The 27,547-nt window shown below is 44.4% G+C and overlaps 2 protein-coding genes across 2 annotated transcripts in view; both read right to left on the minus strand.

Moving 5' to 3' along the window:
* STAT1 (signal transducer and activator of transcription 1) overlaps window positions 1-8,391 on the minus strand; it is a 37,537-nt gene extending 29,146 nt beyond the window's left edge. Inside the window, exons 1-4 of the mRNA XM_004701499.2 lie at window positions 8,257-8,391; window positions 3,283-3,411; window positions 2,437-2,581; window positions 538-636 (exon numbers count right to left, since the gene is read on the minus strand). Of these exons, the coding sequence (XP_004701556.1) occupies window positions 538-636; window positions 2,437-2,581; window positions 3,283-3,410 (372 nt within the window). The 5' untranslated portion in view covers window position 3,411; window positions 8,257-8,391. The remainder of the gene's footprint in view (window positions 1-537; window positions 637-2,436; window positions 2,582-3,282; window positions 3,412-8,256) is intronic.
* An 11,791-nt stretch (window positions 8,392-20,182) lies between these two features.
* The window catches only part of STAT4 (signal transducer and activator of transcription 4), a 130,886-nt gene continuing 123,521 nt past the window's right edge, over window positions 20,183-27,547 (minus strand). Inside the window, exons 17-23 of the mRNA XM_004701500.3 lie at window positions 26,990-27,039; window positions 26,652-26,746; window positions 26,212-26,348; window positions 23,697-23,888; window positions 21,862-21,928; window positions 21,413-21,521; window positions 20,183-20,403 (exon numbers count right to left, since the gene is read on the minus strand). Of these exons, the coding sequence (XP_004701557.1) occupies window positions 20,377-20,403; window positions 21,413-21,521; window positions 21,862-21,928; window positions 23,697-23,888; window positions 26,212-26,348; window positions 26,652-26,746; window positions 26,990-27,039 (677 nt within the window). The 3' untranslated portion in view covers window positions 20,183-20,376. The remainder of the gene's footprint in view (window positions 20,404-21,412; window positions 21,522-21,861; window positions 21,929-23,696; window positions 23,889-26,211; window positions 26,349-26,651; window positions 26,747-26,989; window positions 27,040-27,547) is intronic.

The raw sequence follows: 27,547 nt of genomic DNA on the forward strand, positions 1-27,547 counted from the left end.
AACAACCTTGAGACAGGAACAGTTTGGAATACCCAGGGCCTTGTCAATCCTTAGTTTTAGCCTGTACTTAATCTCACTACCATTGAGTCAATTCCAGCTCATAGCTACCCTACAGGACAGAGTAGAACTGCCCCTGTGAGTGAGACTATAACTTTATGGACTAAAGCCTCATCTTTCTCCCATGGAGCAGCCAGTGGCTTTGAACTGCTGACTGCTTGGATAGCAGCCCAACACCTAACCCACTATGCCACTAGGGCTCCAGCTTGTACTCTGTACCCTGTATTTATAGTCTTATCAGTATTTGGAAGCAATGTTTGTCATCATTCTTCCTCAGTATAATGTAATTCCATGAAATCAGGGCCGCTGTGTTAAAACCTGCTTTATCAAATCTCTCAATCTGATTTTTACCCATTCACTGGGGCTATAAAATCAAAGGGTATTCACCGCTGCCTTGAAGAGTACCCTCATAGTATTTGCTGAGTGAGAAAATGGAATGTAATCTTACTGCAATTTTTAATGCTCGAGTGGAAAAAATACCTGGTTAAATCTCTGGGCATTGTCCAGGATCTTCCTTTCTTCCTTCAGACAGTTATAGATGATCATAGACATCAATATCGGGTCTTCCTGAAAATTATCCTGGAAATGGGTTAGAATAAAAATAAGTTAAAATTTTTAATGTTTAAATCATTATACATTGTAAATTGATATGTGTGTTCATAACCAATGGAAAAACTTCATCCTCACATTTATTAAATTTGACATTTTTTGTTAAAATAAAAATATTCCTTTGACAAGTCATGATAAAAATTGATTTAATTTTCTAAATAAGTTCAAGTACTTAAGTATTTCTTCATCAGTAAAGTCTTTTCATATATGGTTCATATATTTTTATATACCTTATAGAATTTATGATTAGAGTACTATGTGTATATTTTCTCAGACTACAAACATATATCTGTTATTAATAATATAAGTACATAAACTGTATACTTATTATGACTGATTATTGATATTAATATTACTATTCATAGTCATATCTTTCCATTTCTCTTGAGGCCAACTATATTGTCTGACAGCCTTGAGACCACAAAAATGCTACAAAAATTACCCATGAAATTTCTCAAGTATTTGTTGGTCTCGCCTCTTAATTAGGTCAGAGCTATTTTTCTGTGTTCATTGCCAAGACAGTTCACAAAATAGTAAAAATCTTGACTCTTCAAAAAAGGTATGTTCAAGTAAAATCATTGGGAATATGTGATTCCTTACTTTGATCAGTATGATGTTCATACTCATTGAGAGTGTCTATCCACTGTGGTTGAGTCGATTACAACTCAGAGTAACCCAAGAAGACAGAGTAGAACTACTCCATACAGTTTCTGAGGATACAAAGCTCTCTCTCTTTTTTCTCAATATTCTTAAACAAAGTTTTATTGGAACTAGCTCCGTCGTCTGTTTTTGTCTATAGCTGTTTTCTTTTTTCTTTTAACAATCATTGTATTGGGGGCTCGTACAACTCTCCTCACAGTTCATCCATCCAGAGGATACAGATCTTTACAGGTGCAGATTTCCTCCTCTCTCCCCTGGAGCAACTGGGGGGTTCAAATCACAGACATTTCAGTTAGCAGTAAGTGCTTGACCTACTGTGAGACCAGAACACCTTGTCACTGGGACTATCAGATCCATTAAACTGGGGGATGGGGGAGATGGATAAGGAGGTGCCTATTACCTAAGTTGGCAAGTTCAGGTATGTTGTATGAAACAAGAACATGGCCAGTTCTCACCCCCACTAATATACAACAAAGTTCCATGAATATAGAAATAAGCATGAGAGCCAAGCCCTGGGGCGTGCTGGGAAGACCTTTTGAAGAATTCATCTGCTCCTCACAGCACTGTCTCTCACACCAGGATCTCCCCCTGACCATCTCTGAGCAGAGGGCAATTCCATCAGACCCAAAGCAAGGAACCTCCTTCCAGTTCACCAACTCACTACTCGGCCCCAGGGAAGCCAAACTCTCCCAGATTTGTTTCCCATCTGTCTGGACATTGAGGAATCAGACCTAAGTGGTCACTGAAGTTCCTCGAAACTTTAACATACTACCAGGCCTCACTGCTCTGACAGTGTGTCCCTTTTCTTCCGTTTGAATTTTAGCAATCTTTAGTCAAACCACGATATGGCACCACCGCTCTCTGAGAACGTCTTAACATCTCACAGATAGCCCCCGAAAGCGGAGAAAGCCTCGTGAACTCACAGAAGGAATGGATGTTTCCTTTGTTATAAAGTACTAGCCACTCAAAATAAGTTTCTTTGTTTGCAGTCTAAATTTTCCCCCACTGAAGACTGTGCTAACTCGTATTTGAATTAAAAAACTAAACAAAAACTCCTCTACTTTATAAATACGAGCATATGTCGACGAAAACACAAATCCGAGGCCATACCTGGAGATTGCGCTTGCTTTTCCTTATGTTATGCTGCAGCAGAAAGTTGTTCTCCAAAGAAAAGCGGCTGTACTGGTCATCGAGCTGGGACAAGAGGTCGTGGAAGCGAATGGTGGCGAAGGACACGTCGTTGGCGGCATGCTCCCTGGGGGATTGTGAAGGGGCACGTTTTCATTCTAGTTAATGCTTCGACAAAACGGAGACTTCTTTCTTATAGGGATTATCAGAGATGACTTTAAATATTTTCTTAGATTGTATTACCTTCTTTTCATCTCATTACCTTTACGATTAATAAGTTACCAGTGTTTCGATTAGTAACAAGAACTAGAAGTATAGCATTACTATGAAGAATTCCACAGTTCTACAGAGAGATTTGCACAAAATAAATTCTCTAGGTCGAATTTTTTCAGATTTAAAATATTTGCAATAAGCAAAACAGGACATATATCAATTTAAAGAGCTGTGACTTGGTTTCATTAGCTTCTTCATATCTCTATTCAATGTTGTACTACAATTTGGATTTTAAAAAATGAATCCACTTCTTCCTGGACCCTGACTTCAAAAATAGATGGTGTCAGCATTATCTAACTTAATCCAAAACATCTAGAGCACATATCATAATCAAATTCCCCAAAACTACAGAAAAGTGCTTAATGATTCATGTTTTTAGCTTTGTGTAAAGACATGCCTTAAAAATAAGTAAATAAATAAATTGTAGCACTTTTCAGAAATAGATCATTCCATTCCCTATTGACAAGATTCACCTTCCAAGTTAACATGCTCCAAGTCACTTAATGAACATGGATTTGAAAAGTGGCAGTGACAGGTCAAGTGCACATTCCTTACCAGTCTTGTTTTTCTAGCCACTGGGCCAGGTACTGTCTGATCTCCATGGGGAAACTGTCATCATAAAGCTGATGAACTTGCTCTAGGAATTTGGAATCAAGCTGCTGAAGTTCATACCACTGAGCCATCCTACAGAAATAACAACAAAGAACACACACTGTAAATGGAGAGTAGCGCTTCAAAGAAACGCTGTATACTATCATATAGTCATTTAATCCAAAACCCAATTTATCTTTGAAATATATTCTTTAAATGGTGTCTAAGTTTATTTTTAAAGAGCCCTGGTGGCAGTCCTGGAAGCACTGGGCTATTAGCCATAAGTTAACGTAGAGGGTTCAAATCCATGTGCAGCTCTGCCGAGCAAAGATAAGGCTGTCTGCTTCTATGAAGATTTACAGCCGCAAAATCCCTATATAGGGTCGCTCTGCATCAGAATCAACTCGATGGGAGTGAGTTTGGTTCTTTTTTTAAAGTCTATTTTTAAAATGTATTTGAGGGGTGGTCGATGTGTTTTTTCTTTTCTGGGAAATGTATTAGGGTAGCCTTCATGTTCTATTTAATTTAAATTGCAACCATGGAAGACACGACCCAACGTCTTTGATTCATTTTTCTCTGTAGCATTTAAACCATGTGGCCGCGTTATCTTTTGCTTAGTGTCCCTTTTTCACAATATGAAGAGAAGGATGCTGTGGAGTTTTGTACACTGCTCTCTCTCCGGAATGGTGGTGGCCTCATAGTAAGTGCTTAATAAATAGGCCTTTAAAATGTACCCGCATTTTAACCAGAAAAGCCAAATGACAAGAACTCTCCAAAAACAGCTGCCTGCAAATTGCCTCACAACTGGGCCAATATAAACAGCATCATAAATGAAGAGAAAATGGAAGTTGTCAAGGGTTTCATTCCTCTTGGATCAGCAATCAACACCCAGGAAAACAGCAGTGGAGGCATTCTGCTATAAAAGAGCTGTTTAAAATTCTCCACCGCAAAGAGGTCATTTTGTTGACTACGCCCCCAAACCCTGGTCTGTTTTATTGTCTTAATGTTCATTGAGAAACTGGACCAAGGAAAAAGGGAGAAGAACTGATGCTTTTGAATTGGGGTGTTGGCAAAGAATCCTGAATGGACTGCCCGAAGAACACATTAATCAATTTCAGAAGAAATACAAGCTGAATGTTCTTTAGAGGGAAGGTTGGCGAGGCTCTGTTTTGCTTACTCTGAGCCCATCATCAGGATATACCAATTGCTATAGAGCAGTGGTTCTCACCCTTCCTCATGCCCCGACCCTTTCATACAGTTCCTCATGTTGTGGTGACACCCCCCCAACCATCAAATTACTTTCGTTGCTACTTCATAACTGTAATTTTGCTACTGTGATGAATCGGGCGACCCCTGTGAAAGGATCATTTGACCCCCCAAAGGGGTCACGACCCACAGGTTGAGAACCACTGCTATAGAGGAACATCATGTATAGCAGAGCTGGGGACCCGTCTGGCCCATGAGCTGTCTAAGACCCACAAAATCCTCAATGTCAGCTAACATCATACATTTCACCAAAAAGAAGCAGTTCCAGCCATCACGTTAGGAGTGAGTTAATTAAAGATTTGGCCAAATATAGGAGGCCAGTTTGTAAGCTGTAGGCCTGAGAATGATGTTATGCACATCCCAAAGGTCCCCCACCTCTGATGTATAGGAAAGTAGGGGTCTGTGAAAATTAGGAAAACCCACAAGGAGATGAAATCACAATAGCTCCAACAATGAGCTCAAACATATGAAAGATCACAGAACTGGCCCAGATCTGGGTAGCATTTTCTTCTGTTATACAGGAGACCGGGCCAACTCATTCAGCAACAGCTAACACCACCACAGTGCATTTATAGTGGATGCAAAGGGTTGTAAACTGGCGGACAATATCTGATGATTCACATCATAAAGTAAGCATTCGTGCTTATCCCTCCTTCCACCCTCCCTCACTGCCATCAAGTCCACACTGACTCCTAGGGACTCTGTCGGATAGGCTGGAACTGCCCTTGTATGTTCTAAGACTGTAACTCTTTACGGGAGTAGAAAGTCTCAGCTTTCTCCCTTGGAGCTGACTGGTGGTTTCAAACTGCTGACCTTGTGGTTAGCAGCCCAACACATAACCACTAAGCCATCAGGGCTCCTCAGTTTTGCTTACAGACATTTTTAAGAGTTGTTTTTTCTTCTTTGCCTACTGTAACATCTCAAATCTTAGAAATAATTTTTAAAGATGAAAACAACTCTTTAAACTGATTTGAGAGCATAAAATTGTGTTTCTCTCATGTTGAGTGTGAACTAGTTTTTACATAGCAGCTTAAGGATTAAAAATAAGACAAAACTGATTAATGGAAGTCTGAAAATCCATAAGAAGACGAAAACCCTTCCATTTCTACAAGGAGCCCTGGTGGTGCAGGGGTTAAAGCTAACCATAAGGTCAGAAGTTCAAACCCACCAGCCACCTCATGGAAGATGGATGTGGCTCTCTGCTTCTGTAGATATTTATAGCCTTGGAAAGCCTGTGGGGCAGGTCCACTCTGTCCTATCCGGACTCTAGGAGTCCAATCACAGCAATGGGCTTTGTTTTGGCTTTTTGCTCCATTACCAGCACATACTTTAGAATTTACTTCAGCCCATGATTGGCAGCACTCAGAATGGATATAAGTGGACCTCAACCTGCCAAGTCTCTGAGCAGGGTCTACTCACATGTTCAAATCGTGAACGAGAGTGTATGTTGAGCAGGCGCAACTTAACACCAAGTCCACAGATCTTCCAACAGACAGTGGGGGTGGGGGTGCTACCAACCTAGTTGCTGCCACAAATACCACTAGAAATAGACCCAAGCCCAACCCCATTGCTCACCTTCTGGCGCAATCTGATTCCTTACTTCCAATTTATTCTACCTGAACAGAAGCCTCCAAATTTCCCTCTGTCCCCCAAAACAAATACCCTCCCAAGCTACAGCCCACTGGGATAGTGACTACTCTCATTAGCCGAGTGACCTCAGGCGACTCCCCTATCAGTCGAGTGGTTTCTAAGACTACTCTGAGCTAGGTGAGCTAGCGCATCCATAGAACCTGGCACAGAGCAGATGGATGGTCAACAAATAAGTGTTAACATCTAAAATCAATCTCATCTCACAAACCGGTTATTTTCCAGGGAGTATCATCACCATCCCCCTATCACCTGGTCCAAACCCCAAATTCAGCAATGACCTCAGCTGTCTGTACTCCCCATTCCCAGTCCACTTGCTGCACACGTTTCTTGCTATAAAAAGGACACTGGCTTGTATATTCCCAGGCTGATTTCCAGGCCGACTCCTGATAATCTTGTTTGTTTGTGTGCCTGTGTTCAGCATTTCTGTTGGGCTCCAGCTGTCACTCACAAAAACAACCCCCACCCCCGCTACCCCCAACAAACTCACTGCCATCGAGTTGATGCCAGCTTATAGCGACCCTATAGGACAGGGAAGAAGGGCCCCTGTGAATTTCCAGAACTGTATCTGTTTACAAGAGAGGAAAACCCTGTCTTTCTCCCGCGGAGCAACCGGTGGTTCTGTAGCCCAATGCTAGGCCACCAGGAGCCCTCCACTAGCCCCTGAAAAAATGGCTCCCTACAAATTTCTGCTTCTGCCAACGCTACCAGGCTCACCGCTGCGTGCAAGGCTGCTTCTTCCCTGCTTTGACTGCTGTTGTGGGGCTACCTCTAGTCGGTTCCTATGCACAGTGAGCCCGTGTGGCAGAGCAGACTACCCTGTCCAGTGTCCGGGGCTGGAATCATTACCAAAGCAGAACACCAGGGCTTCCTCACCCGGAGCTGCCAAGTGGATTTGAACCACTAACCTTGGTGCTAGCAGCCCAGCTCTTACCCATTTGTGCCCCCCAGGGCTCCCAGTGTGTAACTTACCACCACCACCCCACACAAGACAGACAGAACCAAAGCCAACTCACCACCAAGTCCATGCCGACTCACAACGACCCTATAGGACAAGGTAGAACTGCCCCGTGGGTTGCTGAGACGGATATGTTTGTCGGAGTAGAAAGCCTTGTCTTTCTCCCTCGAAGCAGCTAGTGGTTTCAAGCTGCTGGCCTTAAGGTTAACAGCCAAACACGTAACCCTTATACCCACAGGGCTCCCTGAGACTTACCAGAGACAATTAAATGTCCCTTGACTTGTGTGCCCACTGCATGGGCCCTCTATAGAGCATCGACCATGGTAGCCGTTGCAAATCTCTGTCTGCCTCCTCTACGCGATGTAAGCTCAGGACCCTGCCTTACTTTTCTCCACCTCCCGTGAAGCTGGGACAGCCCTGCACACAGTACGAGAGGGGTTAGAAACATTCGTGGAAAACGCGAATGAAAAGATAATGAATCGTTTCCACGAACTTTTCGAAGCCCCCATATGTTCCATTGCCTGAACCGAAACAGAAAGCACGTACTTCGCTTCTCATTGAATTCCAAGGTAACCGCAGACCATACTTAGGACCCCACAAGTTCCCTATTAAGTGCATGGGAGCATTCTGAACTGTGCTGGGCCGTCAAAACAGCTCCCAACTTCTACACACAACACGCAACACCTAAAACACGGTGGCACTTTGATCTGGATCAGATTGTTTCCGCCTCCAAGGGTAATGACATTCTTCTGGGGGTTGCAGGACCTAGATGTCACCTTTAAACTCCAGGAAGTCCTGGAAGCGCTTTCACTTTGAAGCATGCGCCTATATGCAGTTACGGTTCGTGGCTTGTTCATCCTTGTCCACGGACACTTCCTGAACTGCCACCCTGTCCGAGAGCGCCCGGCACGCGTCGCCGAGACCGGCGGGGGCTGTGCAGGCGCGGGCGCGGCCCTCGAAATCTGGAAAAGCTGCAGCCGGCGTCCCGCGGCACAGCCCGGCCCGCCCGCCCGCGTCTTCCCCCCTCTCCCCACTCCCCGGGCACCTGCAACCTCGCGCCCACTCACTCTGCGAGCCGCGCCCGGCAGGGGTGGGCCGGGGGGCAGGCGGGTGCACAGACGCTGCCTCTCCGGCGCTGCGGAACTCCTTCTCGGATCTCCGGTCGGACGTGTGCGGCACCCCAGGGGACTCTGTCGGATAGGCCTCCTTGCAGACGCTGCGCAGGAAACCGAAAGTACCGGTCTGAGAAAAGGCCGCGGAAGGGCCGCCTCCCCCACTCACAGGGCGGGCGGCTGCCGCGCCCCGCCAATCAGACGCGGCTGTTCCCCGAGCGCCGCCACCTCCCCCCGCAGGCTTCCCTCTGGTCTCACCCTATGCTTACCCACTAACTTTATTGCAGGTGGCAATTGGATGGGCGGGATGCCCTGTTGGCCTATTCGTAGAGAACATCTGAAAGGAAGCACTGTGTTTACAGAGATTCAAACTTGGTCCTGGATTGGTCCCATACTAGAAAACCCTGGTGGAGGACAAAGTTGAGGATGCTGCCATTCTAGAAATTCAGCAACTTGACCTCCAAAAGCCAAAACCGACTCATGGCTATCAGGTTGATTCTGACCCACAGTGAAGTTTTGGATGAAATAGAAACCCTTAGGGTTTCAGAGTCTGTACATCTTTGCTGGTACAGACAGCCTTGTTCAGAATGCTGACCATGGGGTTGGGTTAGCAGCCCAAAGCTTTAATGGACTACCCACCAGGACTCTACATACAGCTAGACATGCACAGGGGACTCTGGCGGACACCTCCCTGCCCTCTACTTTACCTCTCAAAAATATTTGGCCCAGGTGACAACTACATTCTTCTTGTTTCTGATTACACCACTACCTCCTTGTTTGTCCCCATGGTCGTGGCATTCTTGTCCTACCTAAAAAGAACCCCGTCTCTACTTCTACTATCAAACGATCATTATGTTTACGTTTTAATCAGGATGGACCTTGGTACACTTCTTCTCATGCTGTCCGGTGGTGATCTTACCTATAGCTTCAATTGCCTCCTAGATGTTAAAGACCCTTAAATATGGTTCCTGTCCACACCTCCCTTCTGAGCGCTACACCCTATGTACAGCTGCCCACCCGCTTCTCCTGTAGGATGTCCCACAAGCTATGCATACTTTTTGTGTTCAGAACCAAACTCATCATCTTCCTCCTCAAGCCTGCTTTTTCTAGAAATGGCATATGCCAGAAATTTGAAGGTCATAGCTCTCCTGTTTTTCTCTGTCACCCCCATACCTGGTCTTCAAAAGTTTCTTATTCTTTCTCTAAAATGTTTCTCAAATCGCATTCATTTTTCTCCATGTCTTCCTCTACCCTTCTCATTTCTCATTTGAATGATTGCATTACATTCCCAAGTGGCTTCCTCAATTCAGCCCCTAACTCCTTTTAATCTATTTTCCATACAGCAATTTGAACAACTTACTTTATTTACTTATTATTTTACAGATTAGAATGTGTTATTTGTTGGCCTGATGATACAACAATGGCTTCTCTTTGTTGTTCTCAAAAAATTCAAATTTCTTGCTCCCACCCACAGAACACTGGTAAAGCTCTGGTTTCCCTATCACGTACTGTATACATGCTGCTCTTCTCTTGGCTTACTTCAGACTTCTTGTTCTTCAAATAAGCCAAGCTCTTCCTAAAATCAGTGTCTTCTCACCAGCAGTTCTCTATAGTTGGAAAGCCCTCTCCTTCAACTTCATTTCTTGCTAATTCATCTTTCAAGTCTCAGTCTAAAACCTCAGCTCAAATGACTTTCTCTGGGACTGCATCCGGAAGCCAGACAGAACTGGAACATGTGCCCATAGAATGCATGGGTTCCTCTGAGTAGCTGGAAGCTGAAACAAGCCTTGAGGCACAGGGAACTGTGCAGTGGCACCACTAAGCCTCGTGTTCCCCAGTGCACGAATTCACCATTCAACCCAGGACGGGGTGGGGCTTGAAGAAAAACCATTTGCAGGTGGGGAGAGTAGCCCCATCCACTCCTGCACAGGGTTCAGTACCTGCTGCTCTGGGCCAGCTACCTCCTGCTCCCCTTCCTCTCTGCTCGCTGGTAGGATGTCTGCTTGTTGCTTGGCAGGTGACTGGGGGATTGGAAGGGAGGATGAAGATGGTGAGCAGTTGAAAGGTGACACCACTCAACTCTAGTGTCTCTACTGCCTCAGCAGCCTGTCGTCGCCACCACCACCACCACCACCACCACCACCACCACCACCACCACCACCACCACCGCTGAACTCAGGAGTCATTTTGGTGTCACCACTTGTACTCCCTAGAGATACTACTGTACTCTGTGCTAGGATTTAAATAACACCCCTACTTCCCCTGGAGCTTACATGCTGGTGTGTCTTCAAGTATTTCACCATTTCCACCTACATACCCAGCTTCTTGTCACACAGGCAGCCTCATAGAGCAGGTATGGAACTGGTCATAGCAATACCTTGTTACCTAAGTAGTAGTGAAACCAGTCATCTGGCTGCAGAACTGCTGTGGTCATTGGCAACACCCTACTCTAAGCCCTCATTTCAGAATTGGGATCCACCGATCACTCTATGCCGTCCACCTTCTTCTGACCCATTCCTCTTCACTATAGGTACTGAATTCAATTCCCTAAAACATTGCATTGATAAAGTGATTTCTTGTTTAAAAAAAACCAGCCAATCCCTATTGCATATATAATAAAAACACACTGCCAGGCTAGCCCATTACCTAACGAAGCTTCTCTAGGCCTCCTTCACTCCCTAGGCTTTTCATTTTCCCATCTGCCTCATTTGCATATGGTGTTTCCCCCAAATAACAGGTCTTGCCTCTTACTCTCTTCACTTATCAAAATCTTACTCTGCTGAACTATATTCTCTTTCCTGAAGCACCTCATCTTGTGGGGATCAATTTGGTCTCTGAAATAAGATGATATGTATTTATTTTGAGAAGAACAACCCACTCCCTTGTATACATTATGGTTTTTGTAGTGCCCAAGCCTTATCTCTCCAAAATTTTATGTTCCTGGAAGGAATAATAGATGTATTTTATGTGTGACTATTAAACATATTGAGGACTTGCAAAGCAATCTATCAAACAAACAAACAAACCCACAACAGACCCACCTGTGTGATGACTCCTTAGTACAGTCACCTTGGGAAGCTATGTCTCTAGATCAATAATTATGCATTTGTAAAAGACACAGATGTTTATTTTTTTAAAGGCTAATAAAATGTGTGCCAATTGTATTATTATGATTATTTTGTATTAGGTTTCTCTCTTCTTTTCCTCTCTGCCCCGTACCATGGTGCAGTTTGGGTGGGTGCAGGATGCCTCCAAAAGCGCTCCCCCTGGCCTTGGTCGTGTGACCTGCTCCAGCAGGTGGAAGGTGAGCAGATGTTGTGTGTATCCCATCTGACTAGAGACTTCTGCTGCTGTGAAATTGACTAGGCCTGGTGTGACCCTTCCCTGCACCAGGAGATGGCACGCCTCAGGTAGCTGCCGCTCCCTTCACCAGGGCCCAGGAACTAGAGGGGTGTGGAAGATACCAGAACCTGCTACCTGGCGAAGGACTGCAGCAGCCATCCCACAGACCCAGGGGTGTGAGAAATGTTCGTGGCTATGCTAAGTCACTGAGAAAAGGGGGCTGTTTATTGACGCTGAAATAAGTAACCAATTCATAGATGGCAAAATAAAATTCCTAAATGATCTAAACAGGATAGGGTGCTATGGGACTGAAACCAGCTGGATGAAGTTCAACCCAGTAGATACACAGACCTGTATTCAGATGACAGGCTCCTAGGGTGATGTAAATGGTTTGAGCTCATCTGCTTGGAAATCCTAAGGAGCAGTTTTACTCCGTCCTGTAGGGTCACGGTGTGTCAAAGTGAACTCGATGGCAGTGGGTTGGTTACTAACCTGAAAGTTGACTGTTTGAACCATTCTAGTAGCTCGGCAGAAGATGGTCATTTGCTCCCGTAACGATTACAGTCAAGAAAACCTTATGGCGGAGTTTTACTTTGCTGAGTCCATTCTGGGGTCGCTATCCATCAGAAAGGACTGGACGACAATGGGTGCACTTTGGTGGACTCAGGACAGGCATGGGACCTGTTTTGATCACTGTTGTTATAGCAGATATGATATTGTGCCGTTCTAAGCCAAGGCCACAGAGACCGCACATGCTCTCGTCTGTGCTGGAAGCTTGGTCAGCTGTAATGATTGCTAGCTTGTGGGTGATGGAGAGATCAGCCAAACCTCAGCTGGGTCAGCGTAGTCATCTGAGCTCTGGCCTCAGACGTGAGGAAGCACAAGAAAGATCCTATGAGCCTAATCTGTGATTCGTGAACTGCCAACCCACCCTAGACTCAAGCGATAACACAGGGTGACTTTTATGCCATTGAATGTCAGATAGTTTTCTGTATGATGTGGCAGGAGATTGCTGATTGAAATCTTAAGGGTGTAGCAAGCATTTTACCACTGAATTATAAAACAAAATTACCTCTATATGGCAGCTATAATTCTGATGAACACTCTGTAGTCACATTGAGAGACTTTCCCTAACATCTGACTATCATATTGCATTTTAGTGGTATCTTTTGAATGCTGGTAGTGATGTTGGTATCCTAAATACTTAACAGTAGGAATTTATATAAATGTTTCCTTACCTCTTCTCCTTTCAACTGTTGGCCCTACCACACAATCCTGGGAACCTCATGTGACCAGCATAAGCCAAATGTGTTCATCTGAAATAGGATGTAAATGGAGTATTTGAATAGCCACTTCTTGTTTTGATGTCATTCCAGTGGTTAGCGTCTCCCCTGTCCTATGGGGTCTCTATGAGTAGGCCACAGCTCGATGACCGCGAGGTTAATTTGTCTTGGAAGCCACAGGAGAAGTTATAGATAGCAACTGAATCAAAGGCAGAGGTACAGAATTGCAAAGACGATGTGTGCCTTCAGGAAAATGGCCACACGCAGTCGAGGCCCTGGTGGCCCCGTGGTGCAGCGCTGGGCTGCTAGCCAAAAGGGACGAGAGCATAAACCCTCGGCGGTTCTGCTGGGTCTTGCAAGCCCACTGTGAGTGTCAGCACAGTGGGTTTGGTGTCGAGTCATCATTTCGTTCAGTGAAAAGGGACTCAGGACCGCATTTTATGGGTGACTATACCGTGGGAAACACCATCATTTTTTTTTTTTTAACATTTTATTAGGGGCTCATACAACTGTTATTGCAATCCATACACACATCAATTGTGTAAAGCGCATTTGTACATCGTTTCTCAAAACATTTTCTCTCCACTTAAACCCCCGACATTAGGTCCTCATTTTTCCCCTCCCTCCCCGCTCCCCGCTCCCGCATGAGCCCTTGATAGTTTATAAATGGGTATTTTGTCATATCTTGCCCTGTCCGACGTCTCCCTTCATCCACTTTTTGGCTGTCTGTCCCCCAGGGAGGAGGTCACACACAGTTCCATGTAATCGGTTCCCTCTTCCCTACCCATTCTCCCTTTACCCTCCCTGTTTTGCCACTCACACCACTGGTCCTATAGGGCTCATCCGTCCTGGATTCCCTGTATTTTCAGTTCCCCCACGTGTAAGGCATCATCAGAACAAAAAATCTTACCATAGTGAATGATGGGGGGAGTGCGGAGTGGAGACCCAAAGCCCATTAGTAGGCCACTGGAGATCCCCTTGCAGAGGGGTCTAGGGGAGGAGATGAGCCAGTCAGGGTGCGATGTAACAATGATGAGATATACAACCTTCCTCTAGTTCCTAAAGGTTTCCTCCCTGCTCCCACTACCATGACTCGAATTCTATCTTGCAAGACTGGCTAGACCAGAGGAGGTACACTGGAACACCATCATTTTTAAAAGACTTTAGAATATTTTTCGACATTCAGAAACCTGCTACAAGGGCAAGACCATCAATAGGGGAAAGAATTGCGCACTTAAGATGCTCAGCTTAACTTAGAATGGCAAACATCCCAACGAGTCCATTTGCCCACCGGACAGACTGAAAGGTCTGTTTTTGATGTCCAGCGCTTTGGGGACCCACGGAGGGCTTCCCCGGGCCTGGCAGGATTGGGGAACCCTTCGAAGTGCCACAGATGCAGTTTGAAACCTTTCCCAAAGCCTGGGCGGGCGCGCGTGGCGGGAGGGACGCAGCTGCTCAGAAGAGCCGCCCCACGTGGTTTCGGGGAAATGGCCTTGGAGCAAGAAGGAGGAGGATTGAGAGGAAAACGAAAAGCGAAAGCAGGACGCAGGCGCGCGCGCGGCCCGGGACTTCCCGGCTTGTGGGTCTCTGCGCGTTCCTCCTGGCGGGTGGACCTAGAGCCCTGGGGGCTTCGGGAGGGTCCCCGCCGCGACCCTGCGGGGGGGATTAGCTTCGCCTTTTTGACATAGAGGGGTACATTTTCTGTTGTTTAAGGTAGTGGAAACCTTACCGGTCTCACATTCCATCTTTTCATGCATCGCTTGGCCCAACATTCTCTTCCAGTCTGCACACCTGCTAACAACTTGGATCTTGGTCTTTTAAACTGTGGGACTCACTTAGCCTGCGGGGCTGGCCTTCCACCGCAGAGGGGGTGAGGGTGAGTGAGTTCGCGATGTGGCTGTCCCCCCTCCTGAGGATGATGGGAGCGGTGATGTGGTAGAAATACAGTGGAAGAGCGTAGCGGTGTCACTAGACAATGATTTTGGAAGTGTGGCCGACCCAGGGAAATTAGCGTTTGCTGGCAATTCGGCTGCACTCGACCCTCCTGAGGAGGGCCTACCCACTGCAGATGATCTCAGCACCTGCAAAGGACTCAGGTCTTTATGCAACAACCTCTTGTGACAGCGGGGTCCAGCTCCCCATAGCTGCGTAGGAGCACAGCCTCCTGCCCCCAAGTGCCCTTTACTTAAACCCAAGAGAGGAAGGAGAGCACAGGCTGACAGCATACTTTGCAGGACCCAGTGCAAAGTGCAAATGCGGAGCCTTTTGTTTAAGGGCTAAGAATTTTAAGACAGCAAGGAAATCAAACCAAGCTCCCTGCCCTCAAGCCAATTCCGTCTCATACTAACCCTATCAGGTAGGCCTGCCCAGTGGGCTTCAGAGGCTGCAAATCTTTATGGGAGCAGAAAGCTGCATTTTGTCCCACAGAGCAAACAGGTGGGTTCAAACCACTGACCTTGTAGTTAGCAGCCCAGAGGGTAGCCCTAGATGCTACCTGGGCTCCGCAAGACACCAAAGAGCATCAAACCAAACACAGAGCCTTGCCCAGTGCGGGGCCCTATATGACAGATTCAGAGCCAGTGGTGGGGTGAGAGTAGGTACGTTTCTTCTGTAGAAACGCTGTTAAATGTTTATGTCAATGGCTCTCAACCTGTGGATCACGACCCCATCAAAGGACCCTTTCACAGCAGTTGCCCGATTAATCAGAGTAGCCAAATAACAGTTATGATGTAGCAATGAAAATAATTTTATGGTTGGGGGGTCACCACAACATGAGTTGTTATTAAAGGGCCATGGTATTAGAAAGGTTGAGAACCACTGGTTTATGTGAAACAAATGGAAACTTAGGTATAATGAGGCAAATTCGACTTTCACTGTCTAAGAGCCACCACTGGCTTCCTGCAAAAGCAAAGCGAAATAAAAACCAAACTCACTGCCAAAGAGTCCATTCCACCTCAGAGTGACCCTGTAGGACAAAGGAGACCCGCCCCTGCGATCCTCACACCACTGGTTCAAGCCATTCTCGTTCTTTATTTGTGCGCCTCTTCTTGCCTCGCCTCACCAGAGTCCACAATAGCAGGAATCTTGGACTGTTAAAGTGAATGAATAAATGACCGTCACTGACCAACACTGGGATCGCAGTCACAGGTTAATTCGACCATGCAGAGTTCAACACAGACCTGTTGACCCAGAACTGAGGAGAAAAAGAAATGTATACTCTGGAAGTGTCTTAGAGGGTTTCAGCAAGAGCATTGCTCCTCCACATTCCGTCCAGTTCTTTCCCCCCGCGCCATCTTTGACTGCATGGCCTGTAGGTTCCATTCGCTCTACCTGCAGCAGTCCGTGCGACGTTGAAATGAAAGACGATGAGCATGTCATAAGAGATGGTTGACAGGGCTTTAGCCAAAGCAGTTGTCATACGATCATGAACTAAAGGGGGCAGTAAGGGAAATTCCAGCAACACTTGATTCTTCTGTGGGTGTGCAAATGTCTGGGATGTTGGCTAAGAATAAAAAAGTATAATTGTAGGGCATTTCTAAGGAACTTGGAAGCCAGGATGAGGAGGTGATGTGGAGGATAGGCTCGGTGCAGTGTGATATAGAACACAGGTGCAGTGCTGTATGCAAGCCTGTTTGTGTTCTTTGGGATGAAGCGTAATCATGGTGATTGTCCTGTGGTTTTAAAGTTTGAATATTTGAGAATTAGAAAGGGAACTCTGACTTAGTCTTGCCGGCTGACCAAGGAACACAGGAAGGGAAAGAATCAACCAATCATGCCCTTGATGTGTTCAAACAGAAAATCTTTAACACATATTTGTTTCAGGCCGGTTTGTGCTCTATCTATCTATCTATCTATCTATCTATCTATCTATCTCTCTATCTATCTGTCTATCATCTATCAAGATGATACCTTGTTTATAATTATATCCCTAAAGTATATTATACCTATTCTATAAAGTATATTATACCTATATTATAGAGTTTGCTGAATAGCAAGCTCTCTGTATAAAGGCAAGCTCCATTATATACTGGAGTCCATTATTCCTGTACGACAGAGCTTGCTTAAACTGTTGAGGAAAACAGATGATCCACAATTACAGCAAAAGCCCTAAACATTAAGGATGCTACGAGGGCATGAAGCCGCCTGACTTGTGCATGTTTATATGCACACCCATGCAGTGTGTGTGTCTGTGGGTGTATGTGTGTGAATGTTGGCAGGAAGGTTTGCAGAGCCTGAAAGATGTGTGTAAATTATCCAAGTGAGAAGGGATTTAGGATGGGGTTGGAGAACTGAGAGACTACAGCAGAGAGTGGTGAGAGACAGCTTGGACCAACAAAGAAACTGAAAGTACTGTAGGCTAGAGTGTGCACATTTCAAAGGAGGAGAAGCCAATCGAGAGAACTGACTTGAAGAGTGAGGAGAAATTAATATAGTTTAGGGGGGCAGGAAGCTTCTGAATTAAAAAACAAATCTAACTGGAATTGTTTAGTAGTAGTTTAGTCTTCAGAAACAGGGCTACGTGAGCCATCACCTTAGCTACCCTGAGGTAGCAGATGGTGCTCAGCTACTACCACCATCGCCTGTTTAGACCTGGAATGGGAGGGAAATGTGAAGCAGAACTCAGATTGTTTGTTTGTTATTCTAAAGAGCCAGACAAATTGGCATGGTAGAGAAAAGAGGACTGAAACTATAGCCCTGAGACACTCTTTAAACCTGGAGCTGAGCCTCGCCCCTGGGACCACCTTTTAGTGAAATAGCAGAGTGGCACACAAGGCACAGGCTGTTCTTATCCGTGAGATTGGTGCCTCATTTAGAAACCATCTGCATGAGGCCATGTCAACAATTCCTCAAAAGCAAAGATGGCATGCTAAGGAGCCAGGGAAAGTAGAGTAGTGGACATTTACAAATTGGAGCCTAATAAATGGTTACTTTTCAAAAGATGTCGAATGGGAAAATGTTTTGCTATATGTTTACCATAGTACTTTAAAAAAAATTACTTCTTTTGATGTAGATAAAACTATAATAATTGAGAGATTGGAGATGGAGGTGCAGAACAGAGATAGAATTTAGCCAGGAATATGAAGTTCAGAAAGGCCTTATTGAGGCAGGGGAAGAACTTCCATGAGGGAAGGGAGAACAGAGAAAGGGATGGGGGCATCTTGAGCCCCCAGACGGGTTCCAGGACCCAATGAGTTAGGTCAGGGAAATCGCGCCTGGCAGTGAGGCAGTGGGACATACATAGGGCTTGAGCCAAGGACATATGCACTGCTAAGGGGAAGGAAGGCCTTCCGGTGTTGCAGTTGCAGGTCTGAGTCAGGATGTGGTCTATGAGTAAATCATCCCGGAATGCTGATGGAAGGGGCTGTACAGAGCCGGCCCGGAGAGATAAGCTCCTTGGAATGCTGGAGGCAGGGACTGCACAGTCCAGCTCTGGCCTTGCGAGGCTGGGGCAAGGGGCTGCACAGTCCAGCAGGCTATCTTTCAGGAGAGCTGGGGGAAGTGGCTGCATGGTCCAGACCTGGCCCAAACAACCATCCTGTCTAGGTTTCAAGGTATTTCTTCTGATTCTGCTGTCAGATGATATGTTTGTCTTGGGCAAATTTCAGCAAATTGGGGCATGGAGCTAAGTATTCATCATGAGTTATCCCGTGTGGTCTGTCAGATACCTGCAGCCTAATAGCACTGCCAGGAGCTTGAATAGGAGGAAGAGAAGAGGCTTTGGAACAGATGGAGAGTTTGTCTCTATCCGAAAAATCCAGGGTCCAGTTGGGCATATGGGAGCAATTGTAGAGGAGATTATTAGGATGAGATCTCTCTAAGGGAAAAGCCACCACTATTTTAAAGACTTTTTTCCCCCTTTTTCTTTTGAACTCTTCTCCACTCAACATAAGCATCTGTCTGTGTTGCTTGCCTGGGGAAATGAAGGGTGGAACGATTTAGATGACCTCTGCTATCTGATTCTAGAGTTAGCTTTCACTTTGGAAACAGGGTTTTTTGGCATTCCCCACAGCTGGTCACGCCTGCAGATCGCCTGCAGATCGCGTGATAGCCAGACTTCCCTGCTTAGTTAGGCAACTTCCCTAGGGCCGGGCAGACAGGTCTTCCTTCGGCACTGGGCATCCCACACTGTAACTAAGGGACCTGGTTCAGAATAGGATGAACTACAGAGCATCACTGACCAACACTGAGGCCAGGAATCATAGGTTAATTCAGTCATTCAGATTTCAACATTGACCCTTGAGATGAAGAATAAAGAACACGTGTACTCTGAAAAACTGTCTTGGAGGGTTTTTCGGAGAGCATCATTCCTTCCCACTCCACTCTAGGGGGCAGTGATACCAGTAAGCAACTGGTCTGGGAAATTCTAGTGAGGACCTCGTTGCCACCCAGTACACTAGTGCTCGACTATTAAAAATATGGTGATTCACACCTACCCAGAGGTGTCTGGGAAGAATGACCTGGTGTTCTACATCCGAAAAGTGGCCTTGATTGCACGGGATGACCATGACTCAGAAACAGCAACTCGGACAAAAATTGGTATGGTTTTGAGTTTGGTCTCTTTTCTTTCTTTCTTTAAAAAATACTTTTATTGGGGGCTTTTACATCTCTTATCATAATCCATGCATTACTCCAATGTGTCAAGTACATTTGCACATATACCACCATCATCATTTTCAAAGCGTCCTCTTCCCACTTGAGCCCCTGCTATCAGCTCCCCATTTCTTCCTCCTCCCTCCCCCACCTGCCCTCCCTCACAAACCCTTGATAAGTTATAGGTTATTTTTTGAGTTTGGTCTCTTTTCAATTTGCCCTATATTTCATCAAAGGGCAACTCTGGATCACTCCTCCTATTGAGAGAGGCATTCCTGGTCCCCATAAGGTTTTGTTGGGGAAGTACTGACATCAGCATCGGGAGGCTTGATCATTCACCCTTTGGGAATTCTGTGATTCTCTGTGATTGTCACCCTGTCATTATTTCCATCTTGAATCTAGCATAGTGATGTTTACCTGCTAGAACTCAGGATATTGGCTTTTTCCTTAGGCTTTCCTCCCAATTGAATAATAAGGAGATGGCTTTGTTATTCTCGAGTTTAACACTGACCCCTTCTAGAATCAAACTCATAAGTGACACTTGAGAAACCCAATCAGAAGTGAAACAAACACACGCAAAAGAGTCTCCTGTGAACAGTCATATTAACACCGTTTTTTAATGTTTTTTTTTCTTATGGTTTCTTATCTCACAAACTTATCTGAAGCTTTGGTTTTTAACATTTCAATCCCAGTCCTCCCGATTGCGGAGTGCAAAGTCAGAGAGAAGAGCTTCTGGCTTCAACCATGTCCTGGAAATCCATATTCACAAAGCTGAAGAAATAGAACTTGGTTGTTGGCAACTATCAGTCTTTAAACGTTTTCATTTGCTTCTGTCTTTGAAGTGTCAGAGCTTATGCTATCATTCATCAGCGTATGGAGACTTCATCTAAAATTGAAAAATGAAAATGATCTTTGAAGCAATGATTGTTTTGCAAATAAACTACCACTTGCTGTTTGGTGAGCATCCTCCTTTCTACTAAACACTAGGATCTTTCTACCAACGAACTACTAGGTATTTACAGAAGTAAGTGTCAATCAGTCTGAAAGAAAAGGTATCTTACAGGTAAACGGAAACACTTTTTAGAAAGAAAAGAAAGCCAATTCATCAAAAACATAATAAGGAAATCAGAGGAAATGTAAGAAAAGTTTAGTTAGACATAAGTAACTTAGTGATTTAAGGGTAACCAGTTTGGGAATAAGCTAAAAGAGGAGGAAATGACTTTTTCATCCTCGTAAATCTTTAAGATAACGACTTGCGTAATAATTCTATCATTCTGATGTATGTGTACGCATGAGTGGAGTCATCCTCACTTAACTGACTCTCTGGACAATACCTGGAAGAAGAACAAATATAATGCACACTGACTGAGATGACTGCACTTGGGGTTAGGCCCAGATTATTATACTGCGATTGATTGCTCTTCATGTGCTACTTGGAGAGGCGCCATGGACTATAGTGCAATTAACAAGTAATCAAGAAAATAAGGTTTTTGGTGCTTGAACTGATAAAAATTAAATATTAAGCTATACTTATAAATATGGATTGACATAGGTTCTCTGCTAAAATGGAGAGTAGGGTGAAGAGTGGTCAGTGGAAGAGATTGAGTTAAATGTGTTTTGGGTCAATTTAGGAATGTTTGTCCTCTGAAGGCTTTTGAATGGAAAGATGGAAAGAACTGGAAACAGTTCACGTAGGTAACAATCTCCTTTCAATACTTATAATATTAGGAGCCTGTAAAACTTTAAGGACACCCCTGGTGTTCTTATGACCTCATGAACATGTCCCCAAAAATCTTTCCTACAGGCTGGCAGAACTTCGGCTCCTTCAATTCACACACCACCTTTGGTTCACTGGAAATGCCCTTGACCATCGATGGAAAAGAAAGGGAACATACTGCTGTTTCAATTGTTGTGGGACTCAGGTTTTCTCTCAACACTGCATAAACACTTGGAGACATGGGAAGAAGGTCTGATGGAGAATGTGGCTCAGTTGAATCGCTTCGGCTTAAAGAGAGAAGGTACATTTTAAAAACAATTTAAGAAATAACAGCTTACAGTGACTTATGTCAGGAACCCATTTCTGTGGTTGTATTTATTTGTGACACTGATATGCCTGATCCACCATTTGATATCAGACCATCTAACCTGCTGTGTAAGACCTTTTCATGCCAGGCAGGACAGACCAGCTTTGGGTATTAAAGAAATGGTATATGGAGCATTAAAATACTTTCTTTACTCTCAGTTATAGAGTCTCTTCTGTACCATCAAATTTCCCATAGAAAACTTTCTTATTATTATTTTAAGTTCTACGATAGATATTTTTCATGTAACTAAGATTACTCACATTGTTGAGATGGGGATAAAAACAGAAGGAACATAACCTTTGTCTCCACTTTCTGTTGGTCTTGAAACTGGGGGGAAAAAGGCACATTGTTGGGGAAAATATTAAACAACTTTATTGACAAAGTTAGAAACAAAGTCTAGAGAAATGTAAGCAAGGACAAGAGAGATATCATAGTTATTTAGTGACTCATAAATCTTTTTAGTTGAATAGATGCAATGTGTTCCAGATGAGTAATACAATATAAAAGAAGAAAAAAGTAAATCTCTTGACATGCCTGATCTTATTTCATTATATAAAAATGCCTTGAAGATACTTAAAAACATTGAGAATCAGTTATATTACCTGATTTCTATGAGGGGGGGGGGTACCCAAATTTAAAAAATGGAGAAAAGCTCCACTGGGTGTAGCTTTCATAGTACACATTTTCCTCATTATGCGAGGATCAAGCAACTCACTCAGAGGTAGTGCACCCAGTGGCGTCACCTGGAAAGGTTCTCACTACTCACAGTGAATTTTTTTCGTAAAAGAAGTTTTATTTGAACCTCTTTTTTTATGATGGCCGATTTAAGAGAACAGTATGTGGCTGGGAAATTTTGGTTCCTGCTTGTAAAAAATCCCATAGAAACTGTTGTGATGTAGAACACAGCTTACAAAGGCAGGTTTTTTGGGGGTACCCCTTGTATGTTTGTTCACGCTTGATTATAAGTACTGATTTATTCATATATTGGGGGTATTCACAGTAACTCAGTTCTTTCCACTAAAACTGACACTAATTAATGTTAAAATTACACACATTTTTTGAAGTACAGGTATCAAACAGTGTTGCTGAAAGTACCATTATAGTAGTAATGGTGTACACACCTCACCTTAAAAACATTCCTTAGAGTTTTATCTTGTACCATGTTCAGTTGGTATTTGGCCCAATTATCTACTGTCATTAATTGCATTGGTATTTGTTATTTTATTCAGTTGGAGGTAGAGAAGAACTTAGAAGTCACTGTTAGCCTTTGCTTGTTTTGTTTTGTTCCAGAGGGAATGCAGTAGAGCACACTGTCTGTGAGTGACAACTGTGGGATATTCCACAAGACACTGCTTTTAGATTTAGTTGCTAAGGATGAAAATGTTTATGGCTTGGATATGCTTTCCATTAGAGACACAGAATGGTGGACTTACATTACAATTCTATAGCTAATTTCATGGACTTTCTCTTGTATGTTTGATAAATATTTGCACACTGCTTATTTTGACCAGCACTACTCTAGGCTGAGAGGATACTGTCAGGCAAGATACGTGTGTCAGGACTTGGTAGTGACAGACTAGGAGGTGGAGAGAGGATGAAGCGCAGTCTCTGGGCCCTCTCACCAGCAAATCAGCAACATTCTCTTAGATGTAAAACTATAGTAAAGTAGATGTGAAATTTACATATCCTGGCCCTCTTTTGCAGAAATATAGGCGTGTCTTACTACTTTTAAACACATTCTAGTAATAACCTCCTCTTTCATTTCCTCTCTCCTGTATGAGTGAAGTTCATAGCCCTCCTATTTTGTAAAGGAGAAAACTGAAGATCTACAAGTGGCTGGAAGAGGCCCAGGGACATTGTGAAGTCTGGTTACAGCCAGGGTCTACTACCCTGTTCCTGCCAAACAGCTCCAGATGGGGTCCCTCCCAGGAACTGCTCACATCCCACTTTGTTTCTGCAGCGTTGATCTCCACGTGCCCATTAGAGATATGGAGAGCAAAGCCAACATAAACAGAGAAGCTTCATTCACATTGCCCCGACATGAGGTTGTCTTCCAAAACCCCAAGGGGGAAAAAGTCAACAGAGAGAAGCTGACCTTCACATGGCTGGGAGCTGTAGTGTTTACCAAAGGCTTTGTCTTTGGGAATGTCAGGATATAGGTACTTCAGTGGGTTTTCTGGAATGTTTTCAGCCATAATAACCTTGTAGTCTCGGAGGATGTCAGCGAATGGCAGAGCAGACAACCGGCCTTTATTGTAGGGTTCTACAGAGTGGAATCTCACTTCTCCTGGAAAATCAGAAAGCAGGTGAATATCCACATCCCTGCAGACATTCTTAGTGGCCTGTCTTCCTGCCCACATTACCATTGTCCCCCTTTAAAACAATGCCTGTTGCGGTGCTCTAAGATGCGAATGCAACATACCGGCAGGAAGCAGGGAACCAGTAGAGAGGTCTGAGGGGCTAGCCCCAACCCCAACTATGTGGACAGCTGCCCCTCCCCCCAGAAGAATTTATTTCAGAGGACAGCACTGAAGCTACTGCTCAGGAAGAGGGACATGTCTGATCAGAGCACACGGGAGCAAATAAAGGGGGAGGGAGAGAGAGTGGAGGACATGCTGGCCCACCAAGCCTTGATGATATCCCAGCTCAGAGCAGCCAATACACAGAGAGGACCATATGGCCGGACCCACTACGAGACAGGACATCCCTCACTGAACCATAGCCCTACAGGGGACAACACTGGAGACAGTGTGGAAATTGCGCCCAATCTGACTACATCACACTGAAGCCATACACTAATGGCGTGGAACAGAACAGCAAAGGGAGCAGAGCAAGGAAGTCCCGAGGGAATACCAAAAATAGACTTTGGGGTCAGGGCATGGCACCCAATCAGACTCAACTGGAAAACACTCCTAAAGACCAACAAACAGACCTTGAACTATTTACAGGCTTTTCCTTTTTTTGTCATTGTTTTTTTGTTTTCTTTTGTTGCTTTGTTTTGCTCTGTCTTGTTTTTGTGCATATCATTATCTCTGCAGATCTAGCTAGATAATATAGGCTGGATAAACAATCTGGAGCGGAAAAGAATGGGAACGATGGTTCCGGGGGGACATGGGAAAGGGGGAGGTGGGAGAAAGCAAGTGGTGTTAACAAACCCAGGGACAAGGGAACAACAAGTGATCCAAAATCAGTGGCAAGGAGGTGTAAGAGGCTTGATAGGGCTTGATCAAGGGCAATGTAACTGAGAGGAAATACTGAAACCCAAATGAAGGCTGAGCATGATAGTGGGACAAGAGGAAAGTGAAAGGAAATACAGGAAAGAACTAGGAGGCACAGGGCATTTATAGAGGTCTAAATATAGGCATGTACATATGTAAATATATTTATATATGATGATGGGTAAATAGATCTATGTGCATATATTTATAGGTTTAGTATAAGGTAGCAGGTGGGCCTCTATAAGGGCCTCTACTCAAGTACTCCCTCAATGCAAGAATGCTTTGTTCTTTTAAACTGGCATTCTATGATGCACACTTTCCTGACACAATCGCTGAAGACAAAGCGGGCGCATAAGCAAATGTAGTGAAGAAAGCTGATGGTGCCTGGCTATCAAAAATATAGTGTCTGGAGGCTTAAAGGCTTGAAGATAAACAAGCTGTCATCTAGCTCAGAAGCAACAAAGCCCACATGGAAGAAGCACACCATCCTGTGTGATCATGAGACGTTGATGGGATCAGGTATCAGGCATCAAAGAACAAAAAAACATATCATTGTGAATGAGGGGGAGTGTGGAGTGGGGACCGAAAAAGCCCATCTGTAGGAAACTGGACATCCCCTTACAGAAGGGTTGCGGGGAGGAAACGAGCCAGTCAGGGTGCAGTATAGCAACGATGAAACATACAACTTTCCTCTAGTTCTTAAATGCTCCCCCCCCCCACTATCATGATCCCAATTCTACTTTACAAATCTGGCTAGACTAGAGGAAGCATACTGGTACAGATAGGAACTGGAAACACAGGGAATTCAGGACAGATGACCCCTTCAGGACCAGTGGTGAGAGTGGCAATACCAGGAGGGTGGAAGGAAGGTGGGGTAGAAAGGGGGAACCCATTACAAGGATCTACATATAACCCTCTCTCTGGGGGACAGACAACAGAAAAGTGGGTGAAGGGAGACACTGGACAGTGTAAGATATAAGAAAATAATAATAATTTATAAATTATCAAGGGTTCATGAGGCGTGGGTCCAGGGAGGGAGGGGAAAAAATGAGCTGATACCAAGGGCTCAAGTAGAAAGTAAATATTTTGAGACTGGTGATAGCGACATATGTACAAATGTGCTTGACACAATGGATGGATGTATAGATTGTGATGAGTTGTACAAGCTCCCAATAAAATGTTTTTTAAAAAAACAACAACACCCAAGCTCCCATTGTCACAGTATGGACTATTCATGTGATGGAGGATGTCCACACAGGCTGTTATAAACTCATGTGTACCCCATTCTGGGACATTTGGAACAATGAATCTCCAAGCCCATGGCACACAAATAGCACAATACACAAGAACACTCAGTTCCTCCATCACACAAATCAACAATCGTGCGCGCACCGTTCTCAGAGTGGTCCACCCAGGTGAACGTTATTCCTCCAAGGTGGCTCTCGCTGAATCGTAATAAAAAGGTTCCAGGCATTTTGTCCTTTAGCAAATGGCGCTCCTTCTCCTTGCTAACGAACCCCATGACGTACCTAAAAATACAGTGGTACACAGTGTTACCCGATTAGGAATGAAATCGTTGCAACTGCATTTAGTTCATTCACAAAGAACCATTTTTAGGCTGTCTTGAGTATAATTAAGTATTGACAATACTTGAAATACTCTTACACCAATGAATGCGCGCATCAACACTCTATGAAAAGCATAAGAAACCAGAGCTGCTTCCCCCATATGGCATTACATACATTTAGATGGAAAATGACAGAAAGAAAAAACCCGACAGCCAAGAAATAAGGACCCAGAAACTCATGCAGAAGATAGAGCTTACAACTGACCCATCAATCCAAAGGGGCAGGATGTGTTTTTTAATTAAATCCAGTATTGCTTCAAGCCAGATCCAAAAGGTAAATGATTTGCCAGGCAAGTGTTCCTATTGGAATAAACCGACAAGTTAGGACAGTGATTATTTCAGCAGTCATGTGGATAGACTGAGTCAGGTCCATTTTCACTGCTGGCCCCGGGAAATCAGGTGAGACTTCAGAGTTTCTCTCTAAGACACCTCTATCCAGGAGAGTCACGAAAACTCCAGATTATAGGATGGAGGCTTAGAAAGGAGCGGCATATTTAAAAAGTAAAGAAAAGGGTCTACAGGATATTCCTTATCTGTTTGTACCTTGCAGAACTTGGCCCAGGTGAGATGACCATCGCTGTAGCTAGATAGCACTGAAATAAAAGAACAAAGAAATGAGATGCTTATTAAACAATCAGACTCTTCAATGTTGTGTTCAATTTGAATATTTTCTATTTTCCTCCTTTTCAGGAGCCCTGGTGGTGTCATCGTTCTGTACTGGGCTGCTAGCTGCAACGTCAGCAGTTCGAAGCCCGGAGAAGCTGGCACTTTCTATTTCCATAAAGAGTTATAGTCTCAGAAACTCACAGGGGAAGTTCTACCCTGTCCTGTAGGGTCGCTGTGAGTTGACATTGACTTGATGTATTGAGTTTTCAGGTCTACAGAGTCCTCAGTACAACCAAAATCCCTGCCAGTGAGTCTGTGCCGACGGACTCTTAATGACTGTAGGTCAGAGCAGAACTGTCCCACAGAATTATTTTCTTTAAAAAAAAAATCATTTTATTGGGGCTCGTACAACTCTTATCACAATCCATACATCCATCCATTGTGTCAAGCACATTTGTACATTTGTTGCCATCATCATTCTCAAAACATTTGCTT

The sequence above is a fragment of the Echinops telfairi genome, unplaced genomic scaffold, assembly GCF_000313985.2.
Source record: "Echinops telfairi isolate 266 unplaced genomic scaffold, ASM31398v2 ScPeMD7_3;HRSCAF=10, whole genome shotgun sequence".
Taxonomy (NCBI): domain Eukaryota; kingdom Metazoa; phylum Chordata; class Mammalia; order Afrosoricida; family Tenrecidae; genus Echinops; species Echinops telfairi.